This window comes from Pan paniscus, chromosome 1 (assembly GCF_029289425.2).
Source record: "Pan paniscus chromosome 1, NHGRI_mPanPan1-v2.0_pri, whole genome shotgun sequence".
Classification (NCBI taxonomy): Eukaryota; Metazoa; Chordata; class Mammalia; order Primates; family Hominidae; genus Pan; species Pan paniscus.
Window position 1 is genome coordinate 214488103 of NC_073249.2, and position 21491 is coordinate 214509593.

General features: G+C 44.9%; 2 protein-coding genes across 7 annotated transcripts in view; both read right to left on the reverse strand.

Moving 5' to 3' along the window:
- LOC134729813 (heterogeneous nuclear ribonucleoprotein C-like 2) overlaps window positions 1-14553 on the reverse strand; it is a 30926-nt gene extending 16373 nt beyond the window's left edge. The window contains exons 1-2 of one of the 6 annotated variants that reach the window (XR_010111262.1): window positions 14350-14553; window positions 14094-14253 (exon numbers count right to left, since the gene is read on the reverse strand). The gene's annotated coding sequence lies outside the window, so the exon portion shown is untranslated. Of the gene's footprint in view, window positions 1-14093; window positions 14257-14349 lie in introns of all 6 variants that reach the window. The other 5 variants (XM_063601831.1, XM_063601830.1, XM_063601823.1 and 2 more) reach the window with 5 other exon arrangements.
- Window positions 14554-16247: 1694 nt separating this feature from the next.
- Window positions 16248-20111, reverse strand: LOC117977905 (PRAME family member 15-like). The gene is made up of 3 exons (XM_063601848.1): window positions 19804-20111; window positions 18558-19139; window positions 16248-16809 (listed from the first exon to the last, which is right to left on the reverse strand). The coding sequence occupies exons 1-3, from the start codon at window positions 20094-20096 to the stop codon at window positions 16248-16250; spliced, it is 1437 nt and encodes a 478-aa protein (XP_063457918.1). The 5' UTR covers window positions 20097-20111.
- Window positions 20112-21491: the final 1380 nt, after the last annotated feature.

Genomic DNA, 21491 nt, shown 5'->3' on the forward strand with positions numbered 1-21491 from the left:
GCTGGGCCTGGGAACCATGAACCACTCCTGGAGGCACCCCCCTTGACTGGGTCATGAGGCAGGCCTGTGCTCCATTTCCCTGAGGCATCCAGCTGTGCCACCCACACCCTCTCATGGCAAAATGGAACCTTGTCCCAGGTCTGGAGTCTCCACCACAGCCTCTACTTCACTGCTCACTGCCTGCTGTTAGCCTGCAAGCTCCTGGATGATAGTGCAGTTGGGGCTGGTTAAACCACACCCAGGAGCATTGGGTTTGTTTGTGCGGGGTTGGCCAGAGCTGCTGTGTACCTGCTTCTCAACTGTCACTTCTGCAGGGAAACACAGAGAAAGGGCACAGCCAAGGCTGCGTACACTTCAGAGCTGATGGGAGCCTGGGACAAGAGGGAGTCCTGGTCCTCCTGAGTTGGCAGGTCAGTAGCTCCAAAGATGCAACTGAAGCTGTCCAGGTCACAGTTACCAAATGAGGTCCCCCAGTACTCTCGAGGGTCCAGGAGATCCCCCCTTCTCCTGCAGCTTGGGGGTGTCCGCTCTCACTGCCTCATCTCTCATGGCACCTGCTCTAATTTTGGAGTGTGGTTGTGGTCAAGCCCAGATGCTGTCACAGCCCAGGCGGGTCTGTGCACACTCGGATCAGTGCTGATGCACCATCCCACTGCTGTCTTGAACCCTCTGGACTTTGGGCCTTGATGAGTGTAGGAGGGAGGCTGAGGGGTGTTGCGGACTGATCAGCACTGGTCTTTGGATGCTCCTTGGTACAAGTGACCTGGACTCCATGGTTGGTGGTGGGAGGCAGACAGAATCCTGGACAGGAAGGTGAGGGTCACTGGTGAAGCTCCACCTTCTGATCAAGGAGGGCCTGAAGCCCGTGGGCTCGGCCACCAGTCCTATGGACCAGAGTGGGAACATGTGTTGCCTTTTCTGTGCCTGCTCATGGCCACCTATGACCCAATAAGTGCATACTTTCTCCTGTCTGATGTCAAAAAAACCCCAGACTCAGGGAGAACATTAGGAAGACCAGTGGCAGAGAGGAACTACCCACTGTTGGGATGATTTTCCTGTAGAGACAAGCAACCCACTCCGGGTCCTTTTCTCTGCTGAGAGCTGTAGAGATGATGAGATGACTTTCCTGCAGAGAGCAGCAACCCACTCCAGGGCCTCCTCTCTACTGAGAGCTGTGGTGATGATGGAATGACCTGCCAGGAGGGAGGGGTCACGCACCCCAGGGCCTCCTCTCTGCTCAGAGCTAAACACTCATCAGGACGCCCTGGCTGCAGAAAGAAGTTACCCACTGTGGGTCTCTGAGCTGTTCTATTGCTCAGTAAAGCTCCTCTTTATCTCACTCACCCTCCACTTGCCTGCATATTTCACTCTTCCTGGTCACAGGACAAAAACTTGAGACCCGCCTAATGGTGGGGTAAAAGAGCAATAACACAAATAAAGCTGAAACATGCCCCTTGCTCACCAAATTGTAGGTGAAGAGAAAAAGAGAAGAGCGACTACTCTTCCAGGAGCCCAGATGTGGGAGCTTCCTGAGCCAGGGCTGTGACTCCCTTTTGGGGGTTCTGCAGTACCTGGCATTTCCAAGCTTTCAGTGTTGGTGTCACTGTGTATTCCAGTGACAACCATGGAAGCTGTTTGTGCTGTGCCTGATTCATTTGCAGCCTTGCAGAAATCTGGCACCCATGCTGGCACCTGGAGCTGCCCATCCCACTGCTGCAGCAGCAGCAGCCGGTGACCGTCCAAAGTGGCCAGACCCCCTGCTCACTCACACACCCCTCACCACTCCAGCCCTGACCCGCCCTTAATAGGCATGTGCTCCAGGCCTGAAACATGAGCCAAGCATAGTCTACCAGGCTGCATGGGCAGAACGAACCCAGTGAACCCCATCAAAACTCTGGCAAAGGTGCCCCCAGCCACAGAGGTTTCTGGCCAGAAGAGTCACATTCCAAGGATTCCAGAAGAGAAAATTACTTAAACACAAAGAAAGACAATAAGAAAAGGATGGAAGAGAGAGGTCTCTAAACAACCAAAAAACAAGAAATGAAATGGGAGCACTAAGCCTTTATCAATAAAAACAATGAATATAATTTATCTCAATTCTGCAAGTGAAAGGCATAGGGTCTTTGAATGAGTAAAAAAATACGACCCTACTATAGGCTGTTTTCCAGAAACTCAATTCACCTATAAGCATACATGTAGATGGAAAGTGAAGGGGTAGAATAAGATATTCCATGCAACTGGAAACCAAAAACAGCAAGAGTAGCTGTACTTATATCAGGTAAAATAGATGCCAAATCTCACAATGCACTCAGGAAAAACAGAGTACAAATCTGAGCTTGTAAAATAATAGACTACGCTTACACAAACTATGCCTAGAAAGAACATACATCAAAATAATAGAAGCCAAAAATGACAAATCCACATGCAACATCATATTGAATGAAGAAACGTTGAAAGTATTCCTGCTAGGAACTACAAGCAGACAAAAATGCTCACTTTATCCACTTGTAATCAACATAGGACTGAAAATTTTTGTCAGAGCAATCTGGTAAGCAAAAGGAATAAAGTATAATTAAATTGGAAAGAAGGAAGTGAAACTACCTGTGTTTGCCAATGATGTGATCATATGTGCTTAGAAAACTGGAAAGATTCCACCAAGACTCGTAGATGCGATAAATGAATTCACTTAAATCTCAGGTACAACATGAATATGTACAAATCAGTACCACTGTTTGATACCAACAACAAGCAAGCTGAAAATCAATTCAAGAACTCCATCCCTTCACAATAGTTGCAAAACAACAACAAAAACAGTGACAATAACAAAAACAACCTAGGAATACACTTAACCATTAGGTAAAGGATCTCTATTAGATGAACTACAAGACACTGCTGAAAAAAATCATAGACAACAAAAAAGTAGAAAAACATCCCATGCTCATGGATTGACAGACACAATATTGTGAAAATGACCACACTGCCCAAAGCAATCTAAAAACTGCAAACATCAAACATCAATCTAAAAACGTCAGTCTAAAAATTTCATACACCAAAATACAAACACCATTTTCACAAGATTAAAAAAGAATCCTAAGATTCATATGGAGATGAAAAAGAGGCTGAAGAGCCAAAGCAATTCTAAGCAAAATGAACAAATATGGAGGCATCACATTACCTGACTTCAATTTATACAGTAAGGCAATAGTAAGCAAAACTGCGTGGTGCCAGTATGAAGGTCGAGACATAGACCAATGGAATGGAATAGAGAACCCCGGAATAAAGCCACATACTTACAACCCAGCGGTAGGACTGCTGCTTCTCAGTTTGTGCTGAGTGATGCCCCTTGGGGATATGGGGCCAAAGTTACTGGATTTTTCCCCCAAGAAAACCAGAGAGTGAATTGGGATATCCTGTGTGATTTTTAGACTGACTATTGCCATAGTGCTTAGGTCGTCTCCAGGTGCCCAGAGACTCAATCACCAACCAGTGTCCACATTCTTGTCACCGCTGCAAGAAAGAGTTTAGGAAGTAGGCAGAATGAAGCAAAAGGCAAGAAGTGTCTATTGCAAAGCAAAGGAACACACTCAAGAGAGGGCTTATTCAAGAGAGCGAGTCAGGTACAAGAGAGTTTGGGTTTCTAATTTTATAGGATTTCTAAGGAGAGGTTGAAATAATCATTAGGATTTTAAGAAAAAATGGTGAAGTTTTCCTAGAACTGAGGTGTCACTTATTTATTTATTTATTTATTTATTTATTTATTTATTTATGTTTTGAGATGGAGTTTCGCTCTTGTTGCCCAGGCTGGAGTGCAATGGCGCGATCTTGGCTGACTGCAACCTCCGCCTCCCGGGTTCAAGCAATACTCCTGCCTCAGCCTCTGGAGTAGCTGGGGTTACAGACATGCACCACCACACTCGGCTAATTTTGTATTTTTAGTAGAGACGAGATTTCTCCATGTTGGTCAGGGTGGTCTCAAACTCCCGACACCAGGTGATCCGCCTGCCTCAGGTTCCCAAAATGTTGGGATTACAGGCATGAGCCACTGCACCTGGCTAGGTGTTAACTATTTTTATACTAAATATGGGCATTCTCAGAACCGTCCTGGCGCTGGTGTGTGACTTACTGTCATAATAGGTGTATAATTAGGCCTGGGGTAGGGCAAGGGTCAAACCCAGTGCCATGTCTGACCAATTCAGTGTCAGCCAGCATAGCCCCTTCCTGCTTGCTCGGATCTTATTGGTCAAGGCTTATCCTTATTCTTGCAGCTAATTTTACAAGCTCTTTTCTTGCTGCTATATGAAATCACTGCTTGATATTTTCATGCTTCTCCTGTGACCAGCCAGCTTTCCTATTTTATGGGTATTTCTTTTCTTCTCCCTTCCCTTCCCTTCTCTTCCCTTCCCCTCCTCTCCCCTCCCCTCCCCTCCACTGTCTTGTCTTGTCTTGTCTTGTCTTGTCTTTCTTTCTTTCTTTCTTTCTTTCTTTCTTTCTTTCTTTCTTTCTTTCTTTCTTTCTTTCTTTCTTTTTCTTTCTTCCTTCCTTCCTTCCTTCCTTCCTTTCTTTCTTTCTTCTTTCCACTTTAAGTTCTGGGATACATGTGCAGAATGTGCAGTTTTGTTACATACGTATTCACATGCCATGGTGGTTTGCTGCGCCCATCAACCCGTCATCTACATTAGGTATTTCTCCTAATGCTACCCCTCTCCTAGCCCTCCACACCCCGAGAGGCCCTGATGTGTAATGTTCCCCTATCTGTGACCATGAGTTCTCATTGTTCAACTCCCACTTATGTGGTGTTTTGGTTTACTGTTCCTGTGTTAGTTTGCTGAGAATGATGGTTACTAGCTTCATCCATGTCCCTGCAAAGGAAATGAACTTATTTTTTATGACTGCATAGTATTCCATGATGTATATGTGCCACATTTGCTTTATCCAGTCTATCATTGATGGGCATTTGGGTTGGTTCCAAGTCTTTGCTGTTGTGAATAGTGCTGCAATAAACATACTTGTGCATGTGTCTTTATAGTAGAAGGATTTATAATCCTTTGGATATATACCCAGTAAAGGGATTGCTGGATCAAATGGTATTTCTGGTTCTAGATCCTTGAGGAATTGCCACACTGTCTTCCACAATGGTTGAACTAATTTACACTCCCACCAACAGTGTCAAAGCATTCCTATTTCTCCACATCCTTTCCAGCATATGTTGTTTCCTGACTTTTTAATGATCACCATTCTAACTGGCATGAGATGGTATCTCACTGTGGTTTTGATTTGCATTAGAGAAATGCAAATTAAATGACCAGTGGTGATGAACATTTTTTCATATGTTTGTTGGCTGGATAAATGGTTTTTTTGGAGAGTTGTCTGTTAGTATCCTTCACCCACTTTTTGACAGTGTTGTTTGTTTTTTTCTTGTAAATTTGCTTAAGTTCCTTGTAGATTCTGGATATTAGCCATTTGTCTGATGGATAGATTGCAAAAAATTTTCCCATTCTATAGGTTGCCTGTTGACTCTGATGATAGTTTCTTTTGCTGTGCAAAAGCTCTTTATTGTAATTAGATCCCATTTGTCAATTTTGGCTTTTGTTGCCATTGGTTTTAGCGTTTTAGCCATGAAGTCTTTGCCCATGCCTATGTCCTGAATGGTATCACCTAGGTTTTCTTCTAGGGTTTTTATGGCTTTAGGTCTTACATTTAAGTCTTTAATCCATCTTGAGTTAATTTTTGCATAAGGTGAAAGGAAGGGGTTCAGTTTCAGTTTTCTGCATATGGCTAGCCAGTTTTCCCAACACCATTTATTAAATACGGAATCCGTTCCCCATTAGCTGTTTTTGTCAGGTTTGTCAAGGATCAGATGGTTGTAGATGTGTGGCATTATTTGTGAGTCCTCTGTTCTGTTCCATTGGTCTACATATCTGTTTTGATAACTGTACCATGTTGTTTTGGTTACTGTAGCCTTGTCGTATAGTTTGAAGTCAGGTAGCGTGATGCCTCCAGCTTTGTTCTTTTTGCTTAGGATTGTGTTGTGTATACAGGTTCTTTTTTGCTTCCATATGAAGTTTTAAGTAGTTTTTTCTAATTCTGTGAAGAAACTCCATTAGAGCTTGATGGGGATAGCATTGAATCTATAAATTACTTTGGGCAGTATGGCCATTTTCATGATATTGATTCTTCAGACCCATGAGCATGGAATGTTTTTCCATGTGTTAGTGTCCTCTCTTATTTCCTTAAGCAGTGGTTTGTAGTTCTCCTTGAAGAGGTCCTTCACATCCCTTGTAAGTTGTATTCCTATGTATTTTATTTTCTTTTAGCAATTGTGAATGGGAGTTTACTCATGATTGGCTCTCCGTTTGTCTATTGTTGATGTATAAGAATGATTTTGATTTTTGCACATTGATTTTGTATCCTGAGACTTTGTTGAAGTTGCTTATCAGCTTTAGGAGATTTTGGGCTGAGACGATGGGGTTTTCTAAATATACAATCATGTCATCTGCAAACAGAGACAATTTGACTTCCTCTCTTCCTATTTGAATACTTTTTATTTCTTTCTCTTGCCTGATTGCCCTGGCCGGAACTTCCAATACTATGTTGAATAGGAGTGGTGAGAGAGGGCATCCATGCATTGTGCTGGTTTTCAAAGGGAATGCTTCTAGCTTTTGCCCATTCAGTATGATATTGGCTGTGGTTTTGTCATAAATGGCTCTTATTACTTTTACATACGTTCCATCAATGCCTAGTTTATCTAGAGTTTTTAGCCTGAAAGGGTGTTGAATTTTATCAAAGGCCTTTTCTGCACATACTGAAATAATCATGTGGTTTTTGTCATTGGTTCTGTTTATGTGATGGATTACGTTTATTGATTTGCGTAAGTGGAACCAGCCTTGCATATCAGGGATGAAGCCGACTTGATATTGGTGGATAAGCTTTTTGATGTGCTGCTGGATTCGGTTTGCCAGTATTTTATTGAGGATTTTTGCATCGATGTTCATCAGGGATATTGGTCTAAAATTCTGTTTTTTTGTTGTGTCTCTGCGAGGCTTTGGTGTCAGGATGATGCTTGCCTCATAAAATGAGTTAGGGAGGTTTCCCTCTTTTTCTATTAAGTGGAATAGTTTCAGAAGGAATGGTACCAGCTCCTCCTTGTACCTCTGGTAGAATTCGACTGTGAATCCATCTGGTCCTGGACTTTTTTTGGTTGGTAAGCTATTAATTATTTCCTCAATTTCAGAGCCTGTTATTGGTCTATTCAGAGATTCACCTTCTTCCTGGTTTATTCTGGGGAGGGTGTATGTGTTGAGGAATTTATCCATTTCTTCTAGATTTTCTAGTTTATTTGCATAGAGGTGTTTATAGTATTCTCTGATGGTAGTTTGTATTTCTGTGGGATCCGTGGTGATATGCCCTTTATCATTTTTTATTGCGTCTATTTGATTCTTCTATCTTTTCTTCTTTATTAGTCTTGCTAGCAGTCTATCAATTCTGTTGATCTTTTCAAAAAACCAGCTCCTGGATTCATTGATTTTTTGAAGGGGTTTTTGTGTCTCTATTTCCTTCAGGTCTGCTCTGATCTTAGCTATTTCTTGCTTTCTGCTAGCTTTTGAATATGTTTGCTCTTGCTTCTCTAGTTCTTTTAATTGTGATGTTAGGTTGTCAATTTTGGATGTTTCCTGCTTTCTCTTGTGGGCATTTAGTGCTATAAATTTCCCTCTACACACTGCTTTGAATGTGTCCCAGAGATTCTGGTATGTTGTGTCTTTTTTCTCATTGGTTTCAAAGAATGTCTTTATTTCTGTCTTCATTTCGTTATGTACCCAGTAGTCATTCAGGAGCAGGTTGTTCAATTTCCATGTAGTTGAGCGGTTTTGAGTGAGTTTCTTTTATTATTATTATTATGCTTTAAGTTTTAGGGTACATGTGAACAACGTGCAGGTTTGTTACATATGTATACGTGTGCCATGTTGGTGTGCTGCACACATTAACTCGTCATTTAGCCTTAGGTATACCTCCTAATGGTATCCTATGCAGCCATAAAAAATGATGAGTTCATGTCCTTTGTAGGGACATGGATGAAGCTGGAAACCATCATTCTCAGCAAACTATCACAAGCACAAAAAACCAAACACTGCATGTTCTCACTCATAGCTGGGAATTGAACAACGAGAACACATGGACACAGGAAAGGGAACATCACACACTGAGTGAGTTTCTTAATCCTGAGTTCTAGTTTGATTGCACTGTGGTCTGAGAGACAGTTTGTTTTAATTTCTGTTCTCTTACATTTACTGAGGTGTGCTTTACTTCCAACTATGTGGTCAATTTTTGGAATAAGTGCAGTGTGGTGCTGAGAAGAATGTATATTCTGTTGATTTTGGGTGGTGAGTTCTGTAGATGTCTATTAGGTCCGCTTGGCGCAGAGCTGAGTTCAATTCCTGTATATCTTTGTTAACTTTCTGTCTCATTGATGTGTCTAATGTTGACAGTGGGGTGTTGAAGTCTCCCATTATTATTGTGTGGGAGTCTAAGTCTCTTTGTAGGTCTCTAAGGACTTGCTTTATGAATCTGGGTGCTCCTGTATTGGGTGCATCTATATTTAGGATAGTTAGCTCTTCTTGTTGAATTGATCCCTTTACCATGATGTAATGGCCTTCTTTGTCTCTTTTGATCTTTGTTGGTTTAAAGTCTGTTTTATCCGAGACTAGGATGGCAACTCCTGCCTTTTTGTGTTTTCCATTTGCTTGGAAGATCTTCCTCCATCCCTTTATTTTGAGCCTATGTGTGTCTCTGCATGTGAGATGGGTTTCCTGAATACAGCACACTGATGGGTCTTGACTCTTTATCCAATTTGCCAGTCTGTGTTTTTTAATTGGAGCATTTAGCCCATTTACATTTTAGGTTAATATTGTTATGTGTGAATTTGATCCTGTCATTATGATGTTAGCTGGTTATTTTGCTCTTTAGTTGATGCAGTTTCTTCCTAGTATCGATGGTCTTTCCAATTTGGCATGTTTTTGAAGTGGCTGGTACCAGTTGTTCCTTTCCGTGTTTAGTGCTTCCTTCAGGAGCTCTTATAGGGCAGGCCTGGTGGTGACAAAATCTCTCAGCATTTGCTTGTCTGTAAAGGAATTTATTTCTCCTTCACTTATGAAGCTTAGTTTGGTTGCATATGAAATTCTGGGTCAAAAATTCTTTTCTTAAGAATGTTGAATATAGGCCCCCACTCTCTTCTAGCTTGTAGAGTTTCTGCCGAGAGATCCGCTGTTAGTCTGATGGGCTTCCCTTTGTGGGTAACCCGACCTTTCTCTCTGGTTGCCCTTAACATTTTTTCCTTCATTTCAACTTTGGTGAATCTGACGATTATGTGTCTTGGAGTTGCTCTTCTCAACGAGTATCTTTGTGGCATTCTCTGTATTTCCTGAATTTGAATGTTGGCCTGCCTTGCTAGATTGGGAAAGTTCTGCTGGATAATATCCTGAAGAGTGTTTTCCAGCTTGGTTCCATTCTCCCCATCACTTTCAGGTACAGCAGTCAGACATAGATTTGGTCTTTTCACATAGTCCCATATTTCTTGGAGGCTTTGTTCATTTCCTCTTATTCTTTTATCTCTGAACTTCTCTTCTCACTTCATTTCATTCATTTGATCTTCCCTCACTGATACCCTTTCTTCCAGTTGATTGAATCAGCTACTGAGGCTTGTACATTTGTTACGTAGTTCTCGTGCCATGGTTTTCAGCTCCATCAGGTCCTTCAAGGAATTCTCTGCATTGGTTATTTTAGTTAGCCATTCATCTAATTTTTTTTCAATGTTTTTGACTTCTTTGCCATGGGTTCGAACTTCCTCTTTTAGCTCAGAGTAGTTTGATCATCTGAAGCCTTCATCTCTGAACTCATCAAAATCCTTCTCCCTCTAGCTTTGTTCCATTGCTGGTGAGGAGCTGCGTTCCTTTGGAGGAGGAGAGGAACTCTGATTTTTAGAGTTTCCCGTTTTTCTGCTATGTTTTTTCCCCATCTTTGTGGTTTTATCTACCTTTGGTCTTTGATGATGCTGATGTGCAGACTTGGTTTTGGTGTGGATGTCCTTTCTGTTTGTTAGTTTCCCTTCTAAAAGTCAGGACCCTCACTGCAGGTCTGTTGGAGTTTGCTGGAGGTCCACTCCAGAACCCGTTTGCCTGGGTATCAGCAGCAGAGGCTGCAGAACAGTGGATATTGGTGAACAGCAAATGTTGCTGCCTGATCATTCCTGTGGAAGTTTTGTCTCAGAGGAGTACCTGGCCATGTGAGGTGTCAGTCTGCCCCTGCTGGTGGGTGCCTCCCAGTTAGGCTACTTAGGGGTCACAGACCCATTTGAGGAGGCAGTCTGTCCATTCTCAGATCTCCAGCTGCGTGCTGGGAGAACCACTATTCTCTTCAAAGCTGTCAGACAGGGACATTTAAGTCTACAGAGGATTCTGCTGCCTTTTGTTTGGCAATGCCCTGCCCCCAGAAATGGAGTCTGCGGAGGCAGGCAGGCCTCCTTGAGCTGCAGTGGGCTCCACCCAGTTCCAGCTTCCTGGCTGCTTTGTTTACCTACTCAAGCCTCGGCAATGGCAGGCGCCCCTCCCCCAGCCTTGCTGCCGCCTTGCAGTTTGATCTCAGACTGCTGTGCTAGCAATGAGTGAGGCTCCGTGGGCATAGGACCTTTTGAGACAGTCACGGGATATAATCTCCTGGTGTGCCATTTGCTAAGACTGTTGGAAAAGCACAGTATTAGGGTGGGAGTGACCGGATTTTACAGGTGCCATCTGTCACCCCTTTCTTTGACTAGGAAAGGGAATTCCCTGACTCCTTGCACTTCCCAGGAGAGGCAATGCCTCACGCTCCTTTGGCTCACGCTCGGTGCACTGCACCCACTGTCCTGCACCCACTTTCTGACACTCCCCAGTGAGAAGAACCTGGTACCTCAGTTGGAAATGCAGAAATCACCCGTCTTCTGCACCGCTCATGCTGGGAGCTGTAGACTGGAGCTGTTCCTATTCGGCCATCTTGGCTCAACCCCCTAGTTAATTTTTTATCTTTAATAGAGACAGGGTTTCATCATGTTGGCCAGAGTGGTCTCGAACTCCTGACTGAAGTGATCCACCCACCTCAGTCTCTGAAAGTGCTGAGATTACAGATGTGAGCCACTGTGCCTGGTCAATTGCTGGACGTTCATGATACACCTGGAGTATCCACAGTATCACAAGGGCCATTTTTTTCCATAATCCAATTTATTTATATTATTGGTAGTGAGCTAATGTTGATGTCCCCAAGGTAGCAATTTAGTGACTATACCAATGATAAACGTTTCCATGCATCACGTGGTCAACAGCATTTGCTACCAAGTGCCACCTTCCATGCTCAGCAGTGGGAACACAGGATGATGGAGACAAAGTTCCTGACCTTTAGCAACAATATCGAACAAGTGAGATTGTCAAGAAAGAAGAAATCATTGTAAAACATACCATACCCCTACAATTCCGTAATCATGCTCCTGGATATTTAATGAAGTGAGTAAACCCACACCTGGATGTTTACAGCAACTTATTCATAATCGCCAAAACTTGGAAGCTAGCAAGTTGCCCTTCGGTCAGTGACTGGATAAGCAAACTGATCCATCCAGTCAGTGAACTATTATAAAGCTGTAAAAAGACATGAAAAATTCCTAAATGCACGTTATTGTACAAGTGAAAGAAGGCAATCTGAAAAGACTCATCCTGTTAGACATTTCAGAAAAAGCTTTTGCATTTTTCTAAGGAGACAGTAGAAAGCCCAGTGGATGCAAGGGGTTGGGAGTACAATGGGATCAATGGGAAGAGGACAGAGGACTTTTAGGGAAAGAAAACTACTCTCCATGATGCTCTAATGGTGGATACATGTCATTATCCCTTTGTTAAAATACACAGAATTTACAAAACCAGCAATGATCCCTCATGTGAACTATGGACATTGGGTGATAATGATGTGTCCCTGTGGCTCATTGGTTGTGACGAATGCTCTGTGCTGGTGTGGGTGCTGATCCTGTGGGGGTGCTGTGTATTGAAGGGGGAAGAAGGTAGATGAGAACTCTGCAGTTTCTGCTTAGTTTTTCTGTGAATCTAAAACTGCTGTAAAGAAAAAAATAGGCTGGGCGTGGTGGCTCACGTCTATAGTCGTAGCATTTTGGGAAGCCGAGGCGGGTGGATCACCTGAGGTCAGGGGTTCCAGACCAGCCTGGCTAAAATGACAAAACTCTGTCTCTACTAAAAAAAAAAATAATAATAATACAAAAATTAATCAGGTGTGGTGGTGCATGCCTGTAATCCCAGCTACTCTGGAGGCTGAGACAGGAGAATTGCTTGAACTCTCGAGGCAGAGGTTGCAGTGAGCTGAGATCGTACCACTGCACTCCAGCCTGGGTGAAAGAGTAAGACTCCATCTCCAAAATAAATAAATAAATAAACTCAAGGCTGGGTGCGGTGGCTCATGCCTATAAGGGCTCACTCCCAGCAATTTAGGAGGCCGAGGCAGGTGGATCGCTTGAGCCCAGAATTTCAAGACCAGTCTGGGCAACATGGTGAAACCTGGTCTTCACTAAGAATACAAAAATAAGCCAGGCATGATGGTGCATGCCTGTTGTTCCAGCTACTAGGGGGACTGAGGCAGGGAGATCACCTGAGCCTAGGAGGTCAAGGCTGCAGTAAGCCGTGATCATGCCACTGCACTCCAATCTGGACGACAGAGTGAGACTTTGTCTCCAAATAAAATAAAATAAAATAAAATAAAATAAAATAAAATAAACACAATATTTTTTAAAACTGTAATGTTTCCTTTCAAAGCTAAAATTGTATTATTCTAAATATATTTTAAAGAAGAAATGATTATTGTTCAGTGTCTTTAAAATTGGTTTTTAAAATCTCATTTGTTTTGACATTTCAAACCAAGTTAACTATTCTTTTTCTCACCCTCCTTGAGACGGAGTCTTCCTCTTTCACCCAGGCTGGAGTGCAGTGGTGCATTCTTGGCTCACTGCAACCTTTGCCTCGCGGGTTCAAGCGATTCTCTTGCCTCAGCCTCCTGACTATCTGGGATTACAGGCACCTGTCACCACGCCAGGCTAATTTATTGTATTTTTCATAGAGACAGGGTTTCATCATGTTGGCCAGGCTGGTCTGGAACTCCTGACCTCGTGACCTACCCACCTCGGCCTCCCAAAGTGCCAGGAATACAGGCATGAACCACCACACCTGGCCATTAACCATTCTTAAAATATCACGTTGCATTCTTTAAAAGTTCTAATCTTTCATATACATAAGTTACAACACAAATATTTATACTCTAATAGTATTCACATTATAGTAAATTTTTTTTCATGTTCTGTCGCCTAGGCCGGAGTGCGTGGTGCGATCTCGTCTCATTGCAACCCTCACCTCCCGGGTTCAAGTGATTGTCCTGCCTCAGCCTCCTGAATACCTGGGATTACAGGCGAATGCCACCATTCCCAGCAAATTTTGTGTATTTTTAGTAGAGATGGGGTTTCACCATGTTGGCCAGGCTGGTCTCAAAATCGCGAGGCTGCCTTGGCCTCCCAAAGTGGTGGGATTAGAAGTGTGAGACAGCATGCCCAGCCATAATAATAAATTTTATTTTATCTTTTTTTTTTGAGACGGAGTTTTGCTACTGTTGCCCAGGCTGGAGTGCAATGGCTCAGTCTGAGCTCACCACAACCTCCACCTCCCAGGTACAAACGATTCTCCCGCCTCAGCCTATCAAGTAGCTGCAATTACAGACGTGTGCCACCACGCCTGGCTAATTTTTTGTATTTTAAGTAGAGAAGGGGTTTCTTCATGTTGCTCAGGCTGGTCTCAAACTCCCAACCTCAGATAATCCACCTGACTCAGCCTCCCAAAGTGCTGGAATTACAGGTATGACCCACTGCACCTGGCTCATAATAGTACATTTGTAAAAACACCATAAAATATAATCCTTGCAACACTCAATTATACCATCTAGTCGGATCTATCAGCAGATGGCACCTGAGGCATACGAATTAGAAATTTTGATCTTATTATGAATGAATCCAGTCCAGAAATGCCCACCCTGCCCCTGCTGGCTCCTGGGGCTCTGCTCTTTGGGGGAATCATGATGAAATTGTGGCAGAGAGTAGAAGTTGAGCCCCATTGCATGCCCTGAGTTCTTGTTGCCTCTCTATTGTCAGGAAAAGGAGGTGAGATTGAAAGATGAAAAGTGCTGGGACTTCTGCTGAGAAGAGAAAAAAGAACAAGATGTATTGATCTTACTGTATGCCAGACCCCATGCCAAGCCCTAAACATGAACCATCTCATTGGATCCTACCAAGGTTCCAGAAGCTGTTGGACATCATCATCCTCATTTTACAGGAAGCTGAGGCTCTTGGCTAACATCCCTGACAGCAACACCAGCCCCTGAGTACTCAGCAGGATCCTTCACTTGGGTGACCATTATGCAGGCTTCCTCAGCACAGGGAAGGTCACTCATCACCTACAGGCACTTGATCGTTATCCACCCTTTGATGATGTCAGATTCCAGAACACGCTGCACTAGTCTCTTCCTTCATAGGGAGAGAGGGGAGGTGTTATGAGAAAATCTCTCATCAATCTGACCTAGTTCCCCAAAAAGATGTAACTTTTAAAATGTCAGATGGAAATATTTAAAAAGTGTTACATGCCTGTATAGTTTTAGTATTTTACTTAAAGGGAATGTGGCTGTCTTTACTGGCTACAACCAGTTAAATTCAAGAAGGGCTGCTGGTCATCAGGAGAACAAGCCAGGGTTGATGCTGCCCAGAGTCTCCAGCTAATACACAATATGGCCATCCCCTTCCAGGGCAGCGGGAAGAGAGTGGCTCCTTGTGCAGTGAAGCTGACATCCACCAACTAAGGCTTCTGGAAGCATGTGGAGACTCACAGGGAGTGGGCGGGGTCTCAGCATCTGGCTAGTGGTGAAAGACGCTGAGAAGGAGGTGCTTTCCGTGTGGATTGGCTCACTGTTCTTGCCCAGTAATGTTCCAGGCCTTTGGTGTCCACCTAGTGTGTATTAACCCACTGAACAGCCACAACAACTAACAAGGAGTTAACAGACATCTAAAGAAGTGAAGAATTGGAGGAGGCCAAGCCAAGCGTGGTGGTCCACGCCTATACTCCCTGCATTTTGGGAGGCCAAGGCAGGAGAATCACAAGCTCAGGAGTTCCAGATCAGCCTGGGGAAGACAGCGAGGCCTTGTCTCTACTAAAAAGAAGTATCCAGGTGTGGTGGCTCACACAGCTGTAGTCCTAGCTACTCAGGAGGCTGAGGTGGGAAGATCGCTTGAACCCAGGAAATTGAGGTTGCAGTGAGGTATGATTGTGCCACTGCACTGTAGCCTGAGTGACAGGAGACCTCTAAAAAACAAAAACAAAAAAAAGCCTGACACAGTGGCTCACACCTGTAATCCCAGCATTTTGGTAGGCCTACTTGCGTGAATCACCCAAAGTCAGGAGTTTGAGACCAGCCTGACCAACACAGTGAGGAAACCCTGTCTCTACTAAACATACAAAAATTAGCTGGGCATGGTGGTGCATGTCTGTAATCCCAGCTACTTGGGAGGCTGAGGCAGGAGAATCATTTAAACCCCAGGTGGATGTTGCAGTCAGCTGAGATGGCACCATTGCACTCTAAACTCCAGCCTGGGCAACAAGAGTGAAACTCTGTCTCAAATAAAAGAATGGGAGGAAACTGATTACAATAACCAAATTTCATTTAAATACCTTGATTTTCTTGGGCTGCATTTTATTGATTGGACAACTCAGTCAGTGCCTTTTGGTTTTTCCATCAATAACTGAAAATTCCTGAGGCTTAAACTGGAAAACTGGTTACTTAGTAATAGAGGGCACCAGACAGATTCTGCTCAGTTTTCCTTTATTTCTGATTGTTTCTTTACAACCATCCATGCAAGAGTAACTCCCTCATGTATTCTCAAGCCTGAATTCCACTCTAGACATTCAGATTCCCATTTTCGACTCTACAGGACACAGGTCCCCAAAGTCCCACCGAATCCATGGCAACATTTCCCCTAAGTCCGGCCCCTGCTTGATCAGCTTTCCTTTCCCACTTTCAGAGCCTACGTGTGAAATGATGGGTTCTGTGCTCCCTTTAGGTTGTACCTAAGACCTAGGTTTTAGTTTCCAAGTGTCCAGAAGAAAGCGTTTGACATACCCATCCAAATAGGCAGGCATTCAACAGCAGTATTGATCTGCCTCCAGGTCATAAAATGACCTGTTGCCACAGTCAGGGCAGTTGTCAGTACAGAAAAAGATCCTCTCAGGGTGCCTTAAGTCCTTCACTCTGTTCATCAGCTCAGCCCTAATTTGAGCAAATCTGCTCCAGCAGAGAGTACCATCAGCACCATAACTCTCCCGCGGGGCAGGATACACCTCCATGCATAAGTTTTTGAGTATGATTGTGTGGCTCAGCAGGTTCTCCAGGGTGGCCATGGAGATGGGATTTCCACAGAAGCTGAAGGTGTTGAGCTCAAAGCAGCGGCTCAGGGCAGGCAGGATGGCGTTGACTTGGGAGTCTATGATGCCACAGTCATCTAAATCCAGGTACTCAAGGGTGGCTGCAACTTTTTCTAGGAGAATTTGGAGAGGCACAAGACTGTAATTGGTCAGTCTGATGCCACTCAGGTCCAGGGTCTTTAGTTGACTGATACTCGGGCACTGGGATAGATGCTTCAAGTCTGATTCCAAAAGCACACAGTTAGTTATTGTGAGGACCTTTAACGAGGTCTTCAGACAGCTGGGGAGAGAGAGCAAGAAGTTAATTCTGGGGAATCATAGGAGTGAGTGGAGGGTAGTGGGGAATGGCTTCAAGGTAATGGATGGAGACAATTTTGCCCAAGCCCAGGGTCATTCTCATGGCCTGATGGTCAACACTTAGGATGATGCGTGATGAAGAGCTTTGCCACCGAGGTCAATTCCACTTTAGGCCCAGTGCAGTAACTCACACCTGTAATCCCAGAACTTTGGGAGGCTGAGACTGGTGGATTCCTTGAGATCAGGAATTTGAGACCAGCCTGGTGAACATGGCAAAACCTCCTCTCTACTAAAAATCCAAAAATTAGCCAGGTGTGGTGGCGGGAGCCTGCAATTCCAGCTACTTGGGAAGCTGAGGCAGAAGAACCGCTTGAACCCAGGAGGTGTAGGTTGCAGTGAGCAGAGATCATGCCACTACACTCCAGCCTGGGTGACAGAGAGAGACTCTGTATTAAAAAAAAAAAAGGAGAAAAAATCATTCCATTTGAGGCTGACTCATTTCACCATCATTTATAGGAATGGATCAAGTTCACAGAATCCCTAAAGCTCCCTTTCCTCATCTGTCAGGCAGAAAACCACATCCCTGGGCCACAGGAGCCCAGTGGAGATGCAGGCATAAAGGACAAACCCAGACAGGATCCTGCAACATCAGCTGGGGTGGGCGGGCTGCAGGCGTCCCTGACACGCCTGTATCATCAGCAAACCATCTATCACTTTCACCATTCTTTGTGCCTGCTCCCTGGCCCTCTGTTTCAGAATCATGCATTGCCTAGGTAATTAATTTACCTGAAGCTCAAAAGAAACTTTTACAACAGGGAATTAGAGATGGGATCATTCATGTTCACCAAACTGTGGGGCACAAAGCTGATTTTCTAACATGTGCAGGTTTGCTGAGCATTCCCCTCTTCAGTGCCCACTTCACTTCCCTACTTCACATCATCTTCTTAAGAATTATCTTGCTGGCTGGGCGTGGTAGCTCTCGCCTATAATCCCAGCACTTTGGGAGTCCACAGTGGATGGATCACCTGAAGTCAGGAGTTGGAGAATAGCCTGGCCAACATGGTGAAACCCTGTCTCTACTTAAAATATAAAAATTAGCCAGGTGCGGTGGCTCACGCCTGTAATCACAGGCACTCAGGAGGCTGAGGCAGGAGAATCGCTTGAACCTGGGAGGCAGAAATCGCTGCGAGTTGAGATGTCACAACTGCACTCCAGCCTGGAACATCAAAGTTAAAATCCATCTCAGAAAAAAAAAATTATCTTGTTTGTTTTTAGTTTTATTTATTCATTTCTGACAGGGGACTTGGTATGTTACCCAGACTGGTCTTAAACTCCTAGGCTCAAGCTATCCTCTTGCCTCAGACTCCCAAAGTGCTAGGATTACAGGCATGAGCCACCGCCCCTGGCCTATTTTTCATCATCTTCACTTAGACACACGTCCTCAGGAAGAATTCAGAAAGGCACCTTCACTAGATCTGAACCCCCCAGTAGCTAGCTTCCTAGCATGGCAGCCTCTCTATAGCATCTCCCCTAGCTGATCCCTCTGCCTCTATTGGGAGGGTTGCGTGATACCCATTTCAGGACAGGGCCGCCAACAGGACAATGCATGGACATTCTAGTGTCCCCTTCACTGTTACATCCTCATAGGCTGCCTCACAGTAGATGCCCGTTAGCGTTTAGTGTAACAGGCTCCGCTGTGGTCTGCAGAGAAAGCTCACCACCCTCCCTCACCTGAGCAGCTGGTCCAGGTGGCCTTCGAGGAAAGAAACAGAGTTCATATAAAGCTTTTGGAGGCAGCGCAGCTTGAGGAACTGAGTGGTGAACTGGGTAACAATCTCCTTCTTCTGCTCTGGGGAAACGTAGCGAGAGACATCCATGTGGGAGAGAACGAGCTTCTGAAGATTCCTCATGTGGCCCAGGTATGGGGTAAACTGTCTCAGGATGGGCAGTTTCCACCTGCAATTAACTTCCACCTCCTGGATACAGTCTAGGTTCACCATTTTCAGGATGCTTCTGATATTGCGGAAGGGCATTCCCAAAATTTTCAGCTTCTTACAGCACAGGTGTAGTAAATCTCTCCTCTGCTTGACCCATAGAAGGAGGTAGGTGAGGTATTCATCCAGAGTCCTGTTCTTGAGCCAAAGTTCTACGAATACAGTCAAGGGCTGCTGTCCTCTCATCCTTGGACAGTCCTGCACTGGTTTTTTGTTCCTCTTGGCATTGAGGAAGCACCCATGGGCCATAGCTTCAGACCAAACCATCCAGAAGTTCTCACAGACATCCTGTAAATCCAGCACTTGAAGTTTGCACCTCCTGTGGGAAAATAGAGGTGAGACTGAGAATTTCAGAACTCATTTCTGAACTTAAACTCCACATCCTGGATAGCAGCTCCTCCCCTCCCTGCTTCGTGTCCCTCTCTCTGACTTTTCTTCACCCTCTTTTCCCCTTGGATCCTGCCCACTTGCACATTTTTTTTTTTTTTTTGAGACCAAGTCTCCCTCTGTCGCCCAGGCTGGAGTGCAGTGGTGTGAGGTCACCTCACTGCAACCTCTGCTTCCCGGGTTCAAATGATTCTCCTGCCTCAACCTCACAAGTAGCTGGGATTACAGGAACCCCCCACTATGCCCAGCTAATTTTAGTATTTTTAGTAGAGTTGGGGTTTACCATGTTGGACAGGCTGGCCTCCAACTCTTGACCTCAGCCTCCCAATGTGCTGGGATTACATTGTGAGCCACCATGCCTGGCCCAGTTCTCACTTTTCATGGTGCCTTTCAGTGCCATTAGAGGAGAGGTTCCTGGTACCTCCATGGACCTTGAGTGGTGAGCAGTGCTTTCCCTGAGGAGCTGGTGAATGGCCAAGTCCTCTCAGCTTCCTCACCACCACCATCCCCCTTGGGCCTCCTCACTTCACATGACCCAGCTGTTCCTTCTGTTGGACACCTGGGCCCTCCCCACCAGCCCACCTGGGCCACCTCACCTGGGACGAACCCCTTGGGTAAGCAGTGCATCAAGCCCATCCAGCACAGCTTGGAAGGCCTCTAGACAAGGCATCGTTATCAGAGGCCTCAGAGGGAGGCGGCGGAAGGGCCAAGCCTGCACCATCAGCTTCAGGGCCTCACAGCGTCTCCTGCTGAAGGCCTCCATGAACAGTGGGGGGAAAAGTTCTGTGGGCAGCTCCTCCAGGGTGGACATGGCCAAGGCTTGGTCCCTCAGTAGGCTCTGCCCCGCAAGCTCCAGGAGTCTGGGTGGAGTCCGGATGCTCATCTTCATGAATCTGCAGGGAAAACTTCCAGAGGACAAACCCAGAGAAAAGGCATCACTCTCAGGCCAAGCCCATGCAATCTCATCTTCTCCTATGGCCAAACTCACTGCTCTGGCAATGGTGAAAGAGCCCTCAGTTTACTCGAATTCTACTCTGTACTCAGTGGCCATTAAGCCAGCATTCTGCCTCTGCTGCATCAGCATGAGCGTCTCCGAAGCAGTGAGGAAGCAGGGCAAGCACTAGCCCTTCCTTTCTATCCAGTGCTCCATCCAGTGACTAGTGAGTGTGGAGGAACCTGAAAGTGAACCCCTCCTATCATTGGGGGAAATTACTAATTACTCAAGGTTCTAAAACAATGGGAATGGGAGTGTCACAAGCCTACATGCCCACATTTTCAGTTCCTACAAATAAGCTTGTTGGGAACATTCATGGGGCATCCCTAGAACAGGTTCTATTTGTTTTCTTTTCATTATTTAAGCTTGCTTTCTCTTTCTCTCTCTTTCTTCTTTCCTTCTTTCCCTCTCTCCCTCCCTTATTTCTTTCTTTCCCCCACCTCTCCCTTCTTTCTTTCTTGTCTTCTTTCCCTGCCTCCCTTCTCTCATTCTCTCTCTCTTTCTCTCTCTTCCTCTCTCACTCTCTTTCTGACAGGGTCTTGCTCTGTCACCCAGCCTGGAGTGTAGTGGTGGGATCTCAGCTCAGTGCAGCCTTGACCTCCCAGCTCAAATGATTCTTCCTCCTCAGCCTCCCAAGTAGCTGGGACCACAGTTATGCATCACCACACCCAGCTCATCTTTTATTTTTTGACTTTTTGTAAAGACAGTGGATTTCGCTATGTTGTCCAAGCTGCTCTTGAACTCCTAGTCTCAAGCAATCTACCCCTCTTGGCCTCCCAACATACTGGGATTATAGGTGTGAGCCTCCGCCCCAGCCTCATTATTGAAAATTTCAGTGAGAAGCTTTGAAAGCTATGTGACACTGTTATGCATCATTCTCAAGATAGACATTTCCAATGCACACCTCTTACACATATTCAAACTGAACCACTTTGGCAGGGTGCAGTGACTCACACCTGTAATCTGAGCATTTTGTGAGGCCGAGGCAGGTGAATCATCTGAGATCAGGAGTTCAAGATGAGCCTGGCCAACATGGTAAAACCCTGCCTCTACTAAGACAGCAAAAATTAGCCAGGTGCAGTGCTCTGCACATGTAGTCCAAGCTACTAGGGAGGCTGAGGTAGGAGGATCGCTTGAACCCAGGAGGCAGAAGTTGCAGTGAGCTGACATTATACTACTCCACTCCAGCCTGGGAAATAGGCTAGATTGAACAGAGAGACAGAGAGAGCTACATTTGACTAGACTTCTTAATCTCTACCCAGTTAATCCTGATTGGATTTTTGGCTTTCT

Coding starts and splice junctions, on each gene's coding strand:
- LOC117977905 (XM_063601848.1), bottom strand. CDS start 20,096: ATGAAGATGAGCATCCGGACTCCACCCAGACTCCTGGAGCTTGCGGGG. Junction 19,140..19,803: donor ACCCAAGGGGTTCGTCCCAG/GTGAGGTGGCCC, acceptor ATTTTCCCACAG/GAGGTGCAAACTTCAAGTGC. Junction 16,810..18,557: donor CACCTGGACCAGCTGCTCAG/GTGAGGGAGGGT, acceptor CTCTCTCCCCAG/CTGTCTGAAGACCTCGTTAA.